Consider the following 17,860-nt stretch of genomic DNA (forward strand, 5'->3'; position numbering starts at 1 on the left):
CATTAACCACAATGGTGTTCAAAGTATCCGCTACATAATAATGTGCAAATTTAATGCATCAGTAGTTAACAGAATGCCAACACTTTTTCAGGTGATTGGGGTAATATTGTATTACATGGCTAACAGAATGTACCAAAACAAAAAAGATACCCCTGTACCTAACAAACAACCAGTTTGGACTGGAAATGTTCTTTTCTAACATAATAACACAGAAATATTGAATGGACAGTGTAGCCAGTCACTGGCAGGCAGAAATCACCCAAACATTACATCCATATATGATCGCTGAATGTGTCATTCAGAAACCATGGCCATTAATCAGTTAGGAACCAGGCTGCAGGGTTTGTTTTGTTTTGCGCCGACCAGTCAGCAGTGACTGATGGATTTGTCCCACCATCAACATTAGAAGTCAGCACAGAAGCTGTGATAGTGCTTTCTATTAATAGTTAACTTGATGTTTTTTTTCCAGTGATTGAAAAAATGTTGATGTATGATTATTTCTGTAAGCCGACCTAGAACAATCTCATATCGTATACGCTCATTAACATTTTTTTATGGCGTTTTTTGTTGCTGTTTTTCATGAATGCAACCAGCTGATGTTTGTAGGAATATGATCAATTTTTTTTTGCCTCTGAAGCTCTGACCAGCCTCAGTAATTATTTGTCCCTTTGATAGTTTGTACTAAATACTTTTATTATGAAGCACTCTGTATTTTTTGTTTTAAAAAGTGCTTCATCAATAAATCTTAACATATTTACACAATTACTTTGAAATAAAACACTGCAAAAATAAATGTGTGTGAGAAAGGGGGAAGCCTGCAACTGCTTATTATTTTGATTATTGATTAATTATTTGGTCAATATAATGTTACAAAAAGAATTAAAACTGCTCTTCCCACTTTCCTAAAGCTCAATGTGACATCTTTAAATGTTTAAAACCCAAAATGTTTCATTTACTATCAAGAAAGCAACATTTTTAAGATCGAGAAGCTGGAACAAGTGAATGTTTGCCATTTTTGTTTTACTGATTACTCAAACAAAAATAGATGGCATTCCATATTCTGGCCATCGTCTATTCAATTAATACAACTGCATCTGCATCGAGAGATTATTTTAGAGAGTAAGAAATAGATTTAGAGGGAGATACGTGGAGAGGAAGTAATCTGAAAGAACCAAAAGAAAATGTGATAGGATTCAGTAAGAGAAAATAACCCTGTCTCTCAGCTCTCGCTCCTTCTTTCTTCCCCCTGCATGCTGCTCCTCTCTCCTCTCTGCTCCTCTCAGGGTCAGGGGAATATTTGCTCCATCTATTGTCTGAGTGTTGCAGCTCTGACCTTTGACCTCAGCTCTATTGGTTGCTTGTAGCGTTGTTGATATAGGAATTGAGGCTCTCTCTGTTCGTGCAGCCATTTTAAAGTCACCGTGGAGAGAAGAGGGAGTGATGAAATGAGCTAAATGTAATGCCTGGCAAACAAAGTAAATAAAGCAACTGAAATGTACCTGACGTAGAAACCTGGACAGTATTGATCCATGGTCTGTGAAACAGCAGGACGCCCATTATAGTGTCAGAGCCAAGGTTGTGGAAATAAAACAATTCATATTTCTGTTCTTACCCAGGAATATCCTAAAAAACATGGAGGCTCCAAAGGTGTCGGATTTGCATGAGGTCCACAACATTTGTAGCCTGGCTTAGCACAAATATTGGACATATGGGAAACTGTTTACCTAGCTCCATCAGAGGAGAAAAAACAGGCCCTCCAACAGCTCCAAATCTGATTTACATGTTTCTTAACCAGCAAGCTAGTTAACATTCCTGTAGTCAGCTAGGTAGTGTGCTGGAGGAAGCCATAGTGCTCCTCATCTTAATGTTGAAGGGATACTTTGCTGATATACAGCCAGTGTTGTATCTTAACAATATGGGGAGTGTGTGTAAATGAACTGTGGTAATTTACCCTCCATCTTGTCAGCACCTGCTCATTTGGCAATGGAAATCTGCCGGAAACATTAGTTTTGGGCTTGATTTGCCGCCTTTCCGCCTGTCTTTGCTGCTCTGCTCATTTCGCCTCTCAAGCGCAGTAACTGCGTTGCTATGAGGACACAATATCTGATGATAAATGGTATTTTACGAAAAGGTTACGCTAAAATGATATGGAGCTCAGACAACTGTGCCTTAACACCACATTGCGGTAATCAGAAGACGCGTTTTTTGCTGCCTCTTAGACTATATATTGTACGTCCTCCTTTTTTTTTAGCTGACTGTTTTAATACAAGAACATTTGTTACCAGCACGTCGCCATATTGTTTTCAGATGGGCAACTTACATTACGTCGCCCATCAGCGGGAGGGTTTATTGGTCCAGTCTGGCACAGTGTATTCTGGTAACTGGAGGTTTTCTTCCTCTGTAGCGAAAGTGAATGCCACAGCCCATTTTCTTTGTTTTCTCTGGTCGTGTATAACCTTAGGCTGTGTGATAAAACGATACAACACATTCTCACTCAGACCTTGTCGCATATTGACGTTTGGGTCATGGACTTTCCACGTCCAGATACAACATGCAAGGTACCCTGAGTGTGTTGGTTGTTGATGTTCTGGGACACTGTGTCAAGTTCTCTTCTTTCAAAATACACTTACGTTTTCACAGGAAATTTAACATTTGCATGCGTTCTCTTTAAGAATAAACGCACTACATCAGTACAACACCGCAAATTTATGTTTTTTTTTTCCTTCAACAACAGAAGCACATGGTTAGGTTTAGGAAGAAAGAGCAGGGTTTGGCTTTAGAATCTAATGGGACACAAACACCACTCTCCCGGGTGAAAGTCGATGTTTGTTGAGTTAGGGTTAGGGTTTCGCCGGATTTCAACAACTTCAGAGTGAGACCAGGCTTCATGGTAATAATGATTAGTAGATTACTTTGTATGAAATGTGCAATATAAATAAAATTTGGATAGAATTTAGCCAAGTCTTATGCACGTAGAAGGGAACAGTAATGCACCTTAAACGCCAGTTGCCACCTGCCGTTAACCATAAGAAGAACAGGAAGAAGAAGTAGATGACACCAGCCACCAGGCTAATATGCACAGCAACGTCATACCATCACAATAACATCTAACATGCTCAGATTGTTTAGATCTGTGATTCCCAACTGGTCCAACCACAGGGTCCAGATTTCTCCTTACTCATTAGTTCAAGGTCCACACAGTTTAATATATTCAGCATCATACTTGGGTTTGGCCTTGTCATCGAGCCGGTTTGCTGTCTCTGTCAAGCAGCTGTCTGTTAGTCACTCACTCTACAGCAGGAAATGGCACTTCAAAGTAAAAACTCAGTGCCGGAAATTCACTGTACTTAAAGATAAAGTTTTTTTTTTAAGAAACTTGACATGTTTGTCAGTTACCTGTGGTCCATTCATAATGGATCTGCAACCCACCAGTTGGGAACCACTGGTTTAGATCAACCAGTGGAGGGCAGTCATTGTGCATACATATAACACAATCTGTAGGATTTAAATAGCTTGCACTAAAATGTAAAGACTTTGACCTGAATCCATTAACAACACCACTAAATATCCATATACAGTGATTTTCACCTGGAAAAAATGGGAGTTTGGGAGTTTAGTTACTCTTTAACGTCTGTCTCTAATTGGCTTAGAGCAGGAGTGCTTAAAGTTTTGATGACTGAAAACCAATTTAGAGAGCCAGCATGTGACTGACGGGCGCACAGGAAGAGTGCAGTTGCCAGTTGTCCGCTGAAATGGTGGACAACTAGACAACACATTCTCACTCCGACCTCGTCACATATTGACGGTTGGTCATGGACTTTACATGTCCAGATATGACGTGAAAGGTACCCTGGGTGTGTTGGTTGTTGACGTTCTGAAACGCTTTGTCAACTTCAGCCTGTTACATGCATTGTCTTCTTTCAAAATACACTTGTGTTTTCACAGGAAATTTAACGTTTACGTACAGTCTCTTTCAAAATAAAAGCACTACATTGGTACAACACCACAAATTGCTGTTTTTTTTCACCTTCAACATCAAGTGCATGTGGTTATGTTTTGCAACACTTGCACATGGTTGGGTTTTGGAAAAAAAGAACAGGGTTCAGCCTCCCAGGTGAAAGTTGGTGGTTGTCAGACCCATCCGTCAACCCTCCCGCCCGCCCGACTTGGACTTCTGCTGCTTTAACTTTAGTTCCTAACCTGACAGGCGCTTGTTAGGGGGGTGAGGTTTGATGCAGTTTCCCAGTAGTGTATTAAATGTAAGCTACTGAACACTGAAGCATTCAAATGGACCACAAATGATTAAAATATAACGCATGCGTTTCATATCATATTTGGGGGCTGCACACAATGTTTCTGAGGGCCACCACTGGCCAACAGGCCACAGTTAGCATTTAGTATGTGGCATGTGACTTTTCATGTGGTGTTGGAATAATCAGAAAAATAAGCTCCAGATTGGCAAAATTCATTTGAATGCCTCCTTGAGTCCAGATGACGACACAGAAAATTTTGGCACCCAACTTTCCAATGTTGGTTTCATATAATGCATAAACATAGCGAGCGAGAGTAAATGTCTGGTTGGTAATAAGAAACTTTTTATAAATTCATGTATTGCACATACATTTTTTGGTTTTTGGTTCGGAAAGCCTTTTTGATTTTAAGGGGCACAAGAAAAGGAAGAAAAGGGGCCTTTTCAAATATCTCTATCTCAGCATTTCGTTACTTTCTATGAAGAAAACCTCAATAAAATTGTTATTTTAAAAGCTTATATTATTATTCAAGATATAAACTTAAGAAAAACATCTTGCAGGATAAGGGCGCAGTGAAGACCTGATCACAAGCTGTACTGACAGAGCCTTCACTCTCTGTGAAACAGTCTCATCCTACATCAGACAAGTAGCAGTTAAAACAACCAAAGAGCTGATAGAGCAATGGCCAATTGTCAGGGAGAAGAGAACTCTGATTTTGTATTTAAAAAAATACATAATTAGGAAAGAGATTTGTAAAAAAAAGTTTCTAAAAATATCAGGAAAACTCATCTCTGGATATTAACAGGAAAAAAATCTGCTCAAAATTCATCAAATTACTGGTTTTACACAAACTTCCTGCAGTTACTGTATTCACTATTTGGGTCAACTGTACGGTTTATTAGTCGTTCCATACTTTTATTGTTATACACTGAATAAAATATAAGATATCCTTAAAATATATCAGGGATCGTCAGTTTATTCAATAATAGAAAAGAGATCCCTTAAGGTAAAAGGTCAGGAACCAGCAGCCTGCTGGTGCAGAAACAGCTTTCAACATATTCTTTAAACTCTCTGAGCAATTAAAATACAGCATATCTTCTTTGTAGCGTCCATGTTGTTTCCACATTATGACTTAAAAGCTCATTAACAACTTCCCAACCCGGGAAATGGGTCCATCTGAGGAGCACGTGGACGCAGCATTACTCAACAAAACTGCTGAACTGGTGACGAGCTCACTGAGAAGAGACAGAGAAATGACAAAGTATAATTTTTGTATCAGACCAAACCTCAACTTCGGTTGCCTAACTATTGGAACTAGTATCTAAATATTCTAGTCAATACCCAACCCTAATGATTTCAGGTTTGATTTGTGGACGTTGGGCATTTTGAAAAAGAAAACAGTCTGATACAAACAGCAGCCAGCGAGTGTTTTCCCTAATGAGAGTGAGAGCAGATGAGTGCAGCTCCGTCACACAGCTGTATGAGCACCACTCTGTTCAGTGTGTATCTGCACGCTGACATTTTACAACACACAGGGCGACACAGGTAACACGAACGCTCCCCTGCTCTCCTCCAGCTCCACCCTCCTCCCACCGTCACTCATGTCATTTCCCACTGACACATATCATCAAATACCCTGAAAACCAAAGAACCCCCGACGAAACGACACCCATGTCCTGCAGAGATAATCTCATCCACATTAGCACGTGCACACATTTAAAACACGAGCTGGACCAAACCCACCGGAGCGAATCTGGGCTAATTAAATGCAAAACTCCGATCAATGTTTTAAGAATCAGCTGGCCGAGCGGGGATGTTTGGATCTCCTCTTAATTGGAGATAAAGGAAAAGAAAACACGGCCTATTTGCAGTCGTTATTCTTGATACGAGTCTATTCAGCCACTGGAAACCATGTCACATTTACACCACAGAAACAACCACAGCAAATCTCCGAACAATTTAAAAAGGGTACTGAACAGATATCAGGAGCAAACACTGGAATATGATGCAGACACTGAATATCAGGAAGGACACCAGGATGTGTCAGCTGAAACCATGGCAGATATATGACTTCAGATTATGATATATGATCCATAAACTCACTGAGCTCATAAAAGTATACTGTAGGAATATTATACAGATACGACAGGAAATAAACTGTTGAAATGTTTGAGTTATAATGACCAAATATTATTTATATTTAATTCAGTGAAGTTTGTATTCAGTATAGAAAATAAAGCACATTATTGGAATATGATTGTAACTGATTGTATTAGATTTATTATTTTACAAATTATTAGTCATATGGATGATAATTGAAATGTCCATATATACAAATATTACACGATATATATTCACTTGTAAAAACTAAATGAACCTAACTTTATACAACTATGAATATTGGAACATAATAGTTTATTTGTTATTTTCTGTCCTCTTATTTTTAATCTCTAATCTGATTCTTGTGCAGTTTTAACACTAAATATTTTATCTTGTTACACCAAATGATTTGTACTTTATGAAATACAATTAAAATGAGTAATGAGGCAACTCAAAGATTATTAATTATCTCAATTATTACATTTAAAATAAGGAATAATTACTTTCCACTTTTAGGAATGACATGGTGCACTGTAGATTTTTCCATTGAATTAAAGTTTTTACATATATAAAACTTAGACACGTAATTTCCTTATGTTTTAAAAAATTGTATTTTATTCAAAAGAGGACGCACAAGCTGACGAGTTCTGCAAATACTATATATTGAAAAAGTAAATATATATCTAAAATTTCGGAGTATAAATTTTATGCTGAAGGTTTATTATTTTATATATTATAGTAATACCAGAAGAAATATAAACACACTGCAGATTTTTACTCAATTCAAAATGGTGTAAAAAGTCATTAAATCTTTAAAAAGAAATTATAAAAATGTCAAAGTGGAATAAAAGTAAATTTAAAGCAAAATTAATTTACTTTAATATAAAGTCAACACTGCACTGTGTAGAGTAAAACACTGTCTAATGAAAGCTAGGTATCTCCAAATTATAAAGTTTCCATTGAATTAGAAAAACAGCTTCATGACTATGGGAGTCTTTTATTTTTACTTATTTTACATATGTAAATAATCAGGTTTTAGAGGGGGGTTTCTTTCAGCCAAAGAAGTACAGGAATGTTCTGAACCCATAAAGAAGCATTGAATCGTTTAGTTTTAATGGAAAGTTTTCTCATTTCACATAATTTCAAATGGTTGTTGACAATTTAACTTCAGCGTTCTTTCTAACAGTTAACCTGCTGTTTAACAGCAACACTTGATAATAATTATTTCATTTTTAAAAAAGTGTATGATTTTTGCCTAGATACATAAATCTATTCTGAAACCTCTCATCTGTACATAATAGTTTTATTTATCTGTGTCCCGACTTTATTGAGCTGTATTGACTTTTAGTTCTGTATCTATATTTGTATCTTGAGAGCTGCTGACACCCAAAGTCAAATGAAGCTGAAAATACATTTACAATAAATGACGCATGTTACAATTTAAAACAGAGTTCCTCATCTTGCTCACCATGTGTCCAAAATTAGGATTATCAAGAGTTGTGCTCATTATTAAAAGCCAGTGCATGTGAAGTGGAAAATAATATTTCCAAATATCCCAAAGCAGCTAAAATCTATTTGTTACAGATGTTACTGTTCACCATTTCAAATTAGGTTAATTAGGAGCTTCACCTCAAGCAACATATGGATTCAAAAATGTGTAACTTTATTATTATTAAATAACATTTGTCGCTAATTAGTGAACACAACATTGGTGCTTTAGATTTCTCTTTTTGGATCTTAAAAGGAGTTACGTGTTCCCTCTACTTCAAAACACCCTCATTTTTTGAAAAGATGTCACAAAGCTGATGTTTTTCTCAACATATGAAAAGCTTTGGAGGTAATCAGCATTATCCTCTTCACTTTAAAAAGCTCAGATAAACAGTTTGATCCCTGTCGATGAGGTTATTCTACATATCCTTCACTTTATTACAAGCCATGCATTCCTCTCATGTTCACCTTCCCATGTTTTATATTAATCTACATCTTGTTTTTATTATGTTACTGAGTATATTTAATTTCTTTGATTTTTTTTATGTTTATATCTGACAAAAAATCAGATGAAAGCATGATTAATAAAAAAGATGCTAAATTGAACTGAACTTGTGTTTTCTTTAATCAACTCTAATTTAATACAAAAATCCCAATGAAGCTACAAAATCTCTAAACACAATTAGTTTAAACTCTAACAGCAATGCATGAAGTTATTTTCTACATTTGCCCAAGTGAAATTCAAACATGCTTCCTCTTCATGAAGGTGCACAAAATTCAAAACTGCCTTAAAAACACCTTAATTAAATACATTAAATGCAGGCTGTACACTCAGCACAGACACACTGAACCTCACAGCAGCTTTAAACTATGTTCTTGTTATAATATATAATAAAAACAGAATAGTATCCCCTCTCATCCTGATCCTGTTTATGTTGCTGCTGCTGTCCCCCTGCAGACAATAGAGGCTGGTTGTCGGGACAGAAACCAGCTTCCTCACTAGAGGGGGCACCAGGCCCACTGATGCTCCACACCTTCATGTTTATGTCACAGCCGTCTGATCACTTGGAGGCTCCTCACAATCAAACACAAATCCTCTGTCCGAGCCTCTGTGCCTGCTCTCACACACCTCTGTGCCTGCTGATACCATAATAAGCCTTTAATGACAGCAGCAGCAGCGGATTAGAATAAAAGCACTGAGTGACACTGACAATTAACATGTTCACCCCTTCATTTAATTAACTCTAATGTGTTTAATTGGTTAATTATTTCCTCAAATTGTGTGCAAAATTTCCAGTTGATTATTTTAAAATCAAAGCACTGCATTTATCTTTTCACTTCTGCTGTTATTTCCCCCCAAATATTGTTTTTACGCTTCTAATTTGTCTGATATTTGGAGCGTAATTGTTACCGATAATTATTTAAAGTGAAGTGTTTCCCAGCTGACACGCAGGGACAGGGAAATCTGGGTTAGTGCACAAAGCTGTTGGAGGGAAATCCCGTGACCTTGTCATTTCCTATCGATCTCTTTTTGTTATTGATCAATAATGGTAATCATAACAGCAGCGATTCCAAATAAATTTCATTCATCTAAATTGCTGTGCAGGACAGGAGCCACGAGGAAACACCAAAACAAAGCCAGCAAAAGATTTAAAAAAGTCAAAATGGTTTTAGATTTTAAAAATATTCCTCCTCTGGTCCAGACGCACAACACAAGCCCCAAACAGCAGCATGGCACCGCGGTTTGTTCCCAGCTCTTACCTGCCAGTCTGAGGGCCGACATCCTCTGAAACTCGGGCTCCTGCAGCCACTTCCACATCCTCCTGAAGGTCTCCCGGCCTGACTTTAGTTTACTCCAGGGTTTGGGGTTCCTCAGGAGGTCCGACAGGGTCCCCTGGGAGCGGCACAGCACCCTCTGGGCGAAGATGGCCTGGGGGATGCTGTACCTCTTCAGCTCCGCCGTGATCCTCTGCGCAACCTCCTTGGTGTTGATTTCCTCCAGCTGCCCCGAGCTGTTCACCCCCTGCGTCCCCGAGGAGGAGGGCGGTCTTTCCCTGGTGGAAGCCAACACGGGCCCGTGGGATGGAGACTGGAGGTGGGGGTGGGGGTGGTGGCCCGCCGAGGATACGGCCGGGTGCCCCGGGTGATGCATCCCGTTCAGGTGCGGCATCATCCCGGCCGTCGGGCCACCGAGGCCTCGGTGCTGGTGGTGGTCCCCTCTGGCCAGCATGGAGGCGGTGTGGTGCGCCTCGAAGTTCAGCATCTTGTCGTGGCCTCCGTGCGTCGTGGTGCCGTAATTGTGGAGACCCTGCTGGGTGTTGTGTATGGAGCCCAGGCCGTTACCCAGCACCGGGGAAAGGCTCTGACCCATCCCGGACATGTGGTCCTTGTGGTAGGGGCTGTAGAGGTTGTTCATGCCCGGCAGCCCCCGCTCGTCCCGCATCAGGGTGAAGCTCCCGCTCACGTTCCCGGAGAGCCGCTGGTGGTGGTGATGGTGGTGATGGTGAAACTTGTCCGACACGGTGGAGATGGGGGGCAGCGGCTGCAGCGGCGTTAAAGTGGTGTAGGTGCCGCTCATCCCCATCCCGGGAGAGGACGTGTCGCAGGGCACGCTCATGGCGTGGTGCAGCGGCAGGGACAGCTCCGGACGGTACTCCCCGCTGCCGTCCAGTATCGTGGCCATGCCGGACACCATGGCCGAGCGGGATGACGCGGCGGCGGCGGCCAGGTCCTGGTGTATCCGCAGGGTGGCCGCCGCTGCCGCCGCCGCCCCGGGTCCCCCCGATGAGCTTCCGCGGCCGTGGTGCGGGCTGTGGCCGCTCATCAGCTCCGCATCAGGGACCACGGAGCCCACGGCCACCCCGCCATGCAGGCTGCCAATGCTGTCCATTGTCATGTCCGTGTTCATGGCATAAGCGTCCAGGTCCTTGGCCAGGCATCGATAGGCGTTAGTGTAGGCAGTCTTCATTCATCTGTCCTCTCAGTCCATCAGGTCGAGCGGAATTATGTCTCCTTCTTCTCCTCCTTTCTCCTGCTGCTTCTCCCCTGATGCGCCGGGATGGGTCAGTAGCCGTATTCCCCCTTTTCCTTCACTTCCTCGGGTGTTTCCTCGTCCTCCTAAGGCCTCTCCAGCTCCGTGTCTTTGTGTATTTTCCCCGGTAGGTGCACATAGAAAAAAGTGTTTTTATCTCGATCGTACGGGCCTGTGCGGTGGCTCCCCCATATCCAGCCCTCTCCTCCTCCTGCGTTACTCTGCTCCTCAGACGGGAGCTGTCCACGGTCCCCTAGCCGACCGCTCAACCCAACCTGCTGCGGGAGGAGGAGGAGGAGAAGCGGGCTCGGTGGAGGGGCGTCACCCGGCCGACTGACGGTGCAGCGGACCAATGAGAGGCGTCTGTGGGGATATGGAGGGAGGGGTGCAAGAGGCCAGCGGGCCAATCAGTGTGTTTGATGGATGCAGCGGTGTGTGGAGGGTGAAGCTCCTACGGGTGGGATTTGAACGAAAAATCATTATTGTTGTAGTAATCCTTAGAAACGATGCTGATATTACTACAGTGACCTGTCTGCAGCACTGAACTGTGAGCGCAAGTGTCATATTCTGCCCTGTGGCATTTAGTTTCTCCTTATTTAATATTACACGTTACAAATGCACATTAATTGGCCAGAATCATCAATTAAAAATAATTGAAAGCATACAGTGTGGATGTGGGACCAAATATTCTGTTCAACTTATCCTCATCTAACTTTATCTTACTCCATCTTGTGAATTTTATGAGTAAAGTATACTCTCAATCAAAAAATAAAAAATGCAAGTCTCCTTCAAAAACAATCCAAGGCAAACTGAAGGGTTTGTGCAAATATTAAAACAAAGAAATTATTTTGAGTGGCAATATAGATTAAAAAAGATCCAACACGTTGAGAATCATAGATCTTCATCAGGGTCATGTGACCAATCTGTGTTTTTCTAGCTGCTTTTAGACTTAAAATGTGGGTGTTTTGTAGTGACTTGTCTGTGTTTTGTAGTGACCCCTTTTTGTTTTTTTCTAACAGCTTTTAAGGCTTCAACTGTGAGTGTTTTGTACCGGACTGTGTTTTTGTAGCAGCATTTTAGGCTTCAAAGGTGGGTGGTTTGAAGTGACCCATCTGTGTTTTTGTTGTAGTGACTTTGTAGTTTTCAGATGTAGGTGTTTTGTAGTGACCTGTCTGGATTTTTCTAGCAGCTTTTTAGGCTTCAAATGTGGGTGTTCTGTAGTGACCTGTGTTTTTACGGCAGCTTTTTAGGCTTCAAATGTGAGTGTTTTGTAGTGACCTGTCAGTGTTTTTCTAGCAGATTTTTAGGCTTCAAATGTGGGTGTTTAGTAGTGATCTGTCTGTGTTTTTCTAGCATTTTTTTAGGCTTCAAATGTGGGTGTTTTGTAGTGACCTGTCTGTGTTTTCTAGCAGCTTTTTAGGCTTCAAATGTGGGTGTTTTGTAGTGACCTGTCAGTGTTTTTCTAGCAGCTTTTTAGGCTTCAAATGTGGGTGTTTTGTAGTGAGCTGTCTGTGTTTTCTAGCAGCTTTTTAGGCTTCAAATGTGGGTGTTATGTAGTTAACTGTCCGTGTCAGTATAGCTTTATTTCTATACTGTTGTAACCCTTTTGGCACAGCAGTTGAGAAAACAATTTCACTGCAGGATCCATTTAGTAGCAGTTCTGGAGCTTTCAATCAAATCACATGATCTTCATCAGGTGCACTGGTAAATGTTGAGATTACGTGCCATTTTTCTTCCATAACGTATCTTTTTAAAGTAGTGGAAAGAAAACGTCTGAAATAAACATTTCGGTATTTAGTTGAGTTCAGATTACTGTTCTTGAAATTTATGCAGAAAGCACATATTTAATCAGACAATGCGTTATCTCTGAATTGAAACCAAAAAATAAAAATACTTGTAAAAAAAAAATTGTCTCAGTGCAAGTGGTCAGTTTGGGAAGTTTATGGAGATATCTAAATGCACAGCACAGCAGCTGAGGAAACAATTTCACCACATTTAGTCAATTTAGTAGCTCTTGTGGAGCGTTCATTCAGACCACGTGATCTTCATCACAAGATAGAGTTTGCCAGGTTGTTTTTAAGACGACATGGAGAAGAATTTCTGAAAGTGCTTCAGAAAAAAATGGAAATTTTAATACCTACACTTCCAGGTCAACAGGGCAAACTCCATCTGCTGATGAAGATCAAGTGATATGATCAAAAGCTCCAGAGCAATTACTAATTGGCCATGTGGTTTTCTCAACTGTTTTTTTTTTTTTTAAATAGATATAGATATAGATATATTTTGATATATATATATACAGTACCAGTCAAAAGTTTGGACACACTTTTCCATTCAAGTAAATGGTAAAGTGTGTCCAAACTTTTGACTGGTACTGTATATGTATATGTATATATATTTAATATATATTATATCAAAACTTTAATATGAATAATATATATTAAATAATAAATAAAACAAACAAGAAAAAAGTAAAGAAAAGCCAAATTTTAAAAAGGAAATATAAAGAATTATATTGAAATTCACTCTGAAATCCACAACAATCTTTAGTCTTGCTATAAAATCACTGCAGGGATTTTTCAGTGTGTATGTTACAGTCAGACTGAGCTGATGAGAAAGTCTACTTAAGGGGTCACATGGAAATGAATGTGAAATGAATTCAGCCAACATTGTGTGTGTTGAGAGTTAATGATGTACCTTTACATCCTTCAGATGTTTACATTTACTGTACTCCATTCAAACAGAGGATGCTGGTTGTTCCTCTGATGCTCCTGCAAAGAAGCAATTTGCCCACAGGGATCATTAAAATTTGATCTCATCTCAGCTTTCATCACCTGCTGCCTCTGATTGTTGAGATAAAGTAAGGAGACAGGAAACAACACATGATAAACACATGATAAAACCAGAACTGACTTGATAGGCAATAAAACTTCCCCCAAACTAAGGGTGTTTTATTTTAGTTTTCCTTACAAATGTTGGTGTTTTCTAGTGATCCTGTTTTTGTAGCAGCTTTTTAGTCTTCAAACGTGGGTGTTGTGTAGTGACACGTCTGTGTTTTATTTGCACTTTGTGGGCTTCAAACCAGGCTTTTTTGTAGTTACCTATCTGTGATTTTTCAGCAGCTCTTTAGGCTCAAAATATGGGTGTTTTGTAAGTTTCTAATCTGTGTTTTTCTAGCAGCTTTTCAGGCTTTAAATGTGGGCGCATTGTAATGACCAATTGCATTTTTGTGGCAGCTTTTAGGGCTTCAACCCTGGGTGTTTTGTAGTGACCCCTCTGTTTTTCTCGCAGGTCTTAAGGCTTCAAACGTGGGTTTTTTGTAATGACTTGTCTGTGTTTTTGTAGCGGCTTTTTAGGCTTCAAACTTAGGTGTTTTTTAGTGACTCTTCTGTGCTTTAGTTACACCTCGTAGGCTTTAAATGTGGGTGTTTTGTAGTGACCTGTCTGTGTTTTCTAGCAGCTTTTTAAGCCTCAAACATGGGTGTTTTGTAGTGATGCATGTCTGTTTTTGTAGCTGCTTTTCAGGCTTCAAATTTGGGTGTTTTGTAATGATGGGTCTGTGTTTTTGTAGCAGCTTTTAGGGCTGTAATATGCGTGTTTAGTAGTGACCTGTCTGTGTTTTTCTAGCAGCTTTTAAGGCTTTAAATATGCGTGTTTAGTAGTGACCTGTCTGTGTTTTCTAGCAGCTTTTAAGACTTTAAATATGCGTGTTTTGTAGTGACCTATCTGTGTTTTTCTAGCAGCGTTTAAGGCCTTGAATTTGGGTGTTTTGTAGTAGTCCATCTGTTTTTCTAGCAGATTGTTAGGCTTCAAATGCAGATGTTTTGTAATTACCAGTCTATGTTTTTCTAGCAGCTTTTTAGGCCTCAAATTTGGGTGTTTTCTAGTCGCCCATCTTTGTTTTTCTAGGGGCTTTTTAGGCTTCAAACATGAGCTTTTTGTAGTGACGCATTAGCGGTTTTCTCACAGCTTTTTGTGCTTCAAACAAAGGTGATATGTAGAGAACTGTCTTTGTTTGTAGAGCAGCCCATTTAGGCTTAAAATGTGGGTGTTTAGTAGTGACCTATCTGTGTTTTTCTAGCAGCTTTTTAGGCTTTAAACACGACATTGATGTTTTTTAGCAACCCGTCACTATATTTCCTCTGAGGTTACTGCTACAAAAAGCATATGTTTATTGCAAACATAGCGGGGATTGTGCCTCCCAAAAAAGGGGCATATCTTGCCAAAACATGATCTTTTCCTAACCATGATCAAGTGGTTTTTGTGCCTCAGTGATTTGGGCCCAAGCCTGGAGCTCTGCAGCTAGACCCTTCTCATGATGTAGGATGACATGACAACATAATGTATTTAAAAAAAGACCATGCTTCTTGAAATGTAATGAATTGATTTATTTATGGATCAATTAAAATATGACATGACATGTTTAAGTATGACATTACCATAGAACGCAATACATGTATTATGACATGACATTAAATGACTTGGTGTGACATAAAGTGATATGATGTAACAGAACATATCATGACATCTTATGACATAATGTATAAAATCAGACTACACCATGACACAACATAACGTCATAATAGCTCTGTCATGTTGTGACGTGGTGTGATATTATGTAAAAGCAACAGAAGGTAGCATTACACGGTATAACGTTATAGGAGATGAACGACGATACAGTAAATAAATACAGTGTTGTTGTGTTGTGTTGAACAGACGTGTGCTGCTGTGCAGCTCACAGTGCTGAGCGCAGACTGATGCAGTGTAAATGATGTGTTGGTGTGTGTGTTGGGATGTTATCGACAGTCTCTGGGTGGAGTGATGAGCGTGGGAGCTGCATTGAAAGAGCATTATGGCCTGTAGCTGGTTCACTTTACAATTCATTACACTTCCAAGGACAAATGACTGCTAAATAACTCTGTCTGCCTCCCTCTGTGTGTGTGTCTCCCTATCGCTCTCTGATCCATCATCATATAGTAACAAGAGAGAGACAAGAACAAAAACAATCACACGGACACTTACTTTATATTAAATTACTAATAATTCTGCCTCTTCATCATTGAAAATCATGATAAAACACAAAAATGACACCAGGGTTGATTGTAATTTAAAAATCTGTGTTTAAAAAAATTTGTTTGGGAAACGGAGCAATGGATCATTGAAAAACACCCAGATTTGATGCCGCAAACACAGGTGGAAACGCCACAAAGGGTTGCTAGCTGGTTGCAAACAGTAGTCTGCAGTGGTCGAGGGTACGTTCACAATTTGGAACTAATCAGTTGGAAGTGAACCAACTGAACACTGTCGATATTATCCCCCAAATTTTATCATTCTTTTAAGGACATTTTGTGGAAATTCTTATTAAATCACAGACCTGTCGGAGTGATACCAAATTCACTGAGGCTCAGTGATGAGGGGATGTAAAAGGCAGAATGGAAGGTGGAGGAGGAAGAGGAGGAAGAGATGGGGAGGAGGAGGAGCAGGACGGGGAGTTGGGCAGATGTTGCTTTGTTTAAAGACTGTTGTGTAATTAAGGACAGAAGAACAGAAGCCTGACCCATTTTCTCCTTTTGATCAGCTGTCAGGGAGACAGGCAGGGGGTCTGCAGAGGGACGACCTGTCTATCTGTCTGTCTGTCTCTCTGTCTGTCTCCACCTAAAACTTTTAGCTGTCCTGCTGAGGGAAGCCCGTTTGAGAGGTGGCTGCTATTTTATGTTCCACCTGACGTTTCACAGCACAAATAGAGGACATGGGAGGTCAGAGAGACGAGGGAGGGAGGAGTGAAAGAATACGAGGAGGTGAAGAAGGGAGATGGAGTCCAGCTGTGAGGGAAGGAGGTGGGAGGGGAGAGGAAGAGGATGAGGTGAAGGAGATAAAGAAAGACGAGAGGAGGCGAACAAGTAGGAGCTGGAAAGTGAAGATGAAGATGATAGAGACATGGAAGAGGTGGAGGTGGTGTCCAACATGGAGGGGAGGGTGGAGGGTGGAGGGTGGAGGGAAAGGTACAGGAGGTGGGGGGAGGGAGACTGTGAAGGAGCAGCTGCAGGGGGAGGAGGGGGAGGACCAAGAGGCGGAGGAGGAAGTGATAGAGTTTGTGGTCAAGATGGAGGTGTAAACAAAACACTGACATCACTGCCAGGCAGTGACTAAAGCTCCGCCCCCTCCTCACAGAGCGTTTATGTCAGAACTTTAAAATAGCGGAGACGTGTTCCTTCGTTATCGTAGACGAGTGTGTGAAACTAAAACGCCAACATGTCGTCATTTTAAGGTTTAAACCGTTATAATTCTGATTTAGCACGACTACAGCTCCCATGAGCCTCAGCACTTTTCCTCATGAAGTCACGGAAACTGTCCTCAGTGACAGGTCGACTGGTTAACGGCTGCGGATACTGAGAGGCTGAGAGACACAACTGACAGGGTGTTAACCAATCTATACACACACACACACACACAGACACACACACTGTTGGCAGTGAAACGCAGTGATGTCTTTATTTTGGTCATTTTCCTCTTTATAAAACTCAAATACACTGGTAGATAGACAATAAATAAACATTAAGTTAATGCTTTTTTTGGCGGCACAGTGGTGCAGTGGTTAGCGTTGTCACCTCACAACAAGAGAGTTCCTGGTTCGAACCTAGGGTGGCGGAGCCCTTCTGGAACATGGAGTCTTCATGTTCTCCCTGTGTCAGCGTGGGTTTCCTCCAGGTGCTCCAGCTTCCTCCCACAGTCCAAAGACATGCAGGTTAACTGGTGACTCTAAATTGTCCGTAGGTGTGAATGTGAGTGTGAATGGTTGTCTGTCTCTATGTGTCAGCCCTGTGATAGTCTGGGCTCCAGCACATCTGCGACTCCTAAGAGGATAAGCAGTTACAGAAAATGAATGACTGTTAAATACATGTACAAACGTGTAACATTGTGCAATTTGAGCATATTATAATTAGTGTGAATTCATGTGTCACAGGCTCATACTGCAGTCAGGTGTTGGCTT

The 17,860-nt window shown here is 40.7% G+C and overlaps 1 protein-coding gene across 2 annotated transcripts in view; it reads right to left on the reverse strand.

The window, feature by feature from the left end:
* onecut2 (one cut homeobox 2) overlaps positions 1–11,117 on the reverse strand; it is a 49,528-nt gene extending 38,411 nt beyond the window's left edge. For both annotated transcript variants that reach the window (XM_049603590.1, XM_049603589.1), the window contains exon 1: positions 9,600–11,117. In XM_049603590.1, the coding sequence (XP_049459547.1) occupies positions 9,600–10,806 (1,207 nt within the window). In that variant the 5' untranslated portion in view covers positions 10,807–11,117. The remainder of the gene's footprint in view (positions 1–9,599) is intronic.
* Between the last annotated feature and the right edge of the window lie 6,743 nt (positions 11,118–17,860).

This window comes from Epinephelus fuscoguttatus, linkage group LG18 (assembly GCF_011397635.1).
Source record: "Epinephelus fuscoguttatus linkage group LG18, E.fuscoguttatus.final_Chr_v1".
NCBI lineage: Eukaryota > Metazoa > Chordata > Actinopteri > Perciformes > Serranidae > Epinephelus > Epinephelus fuscoguttatus.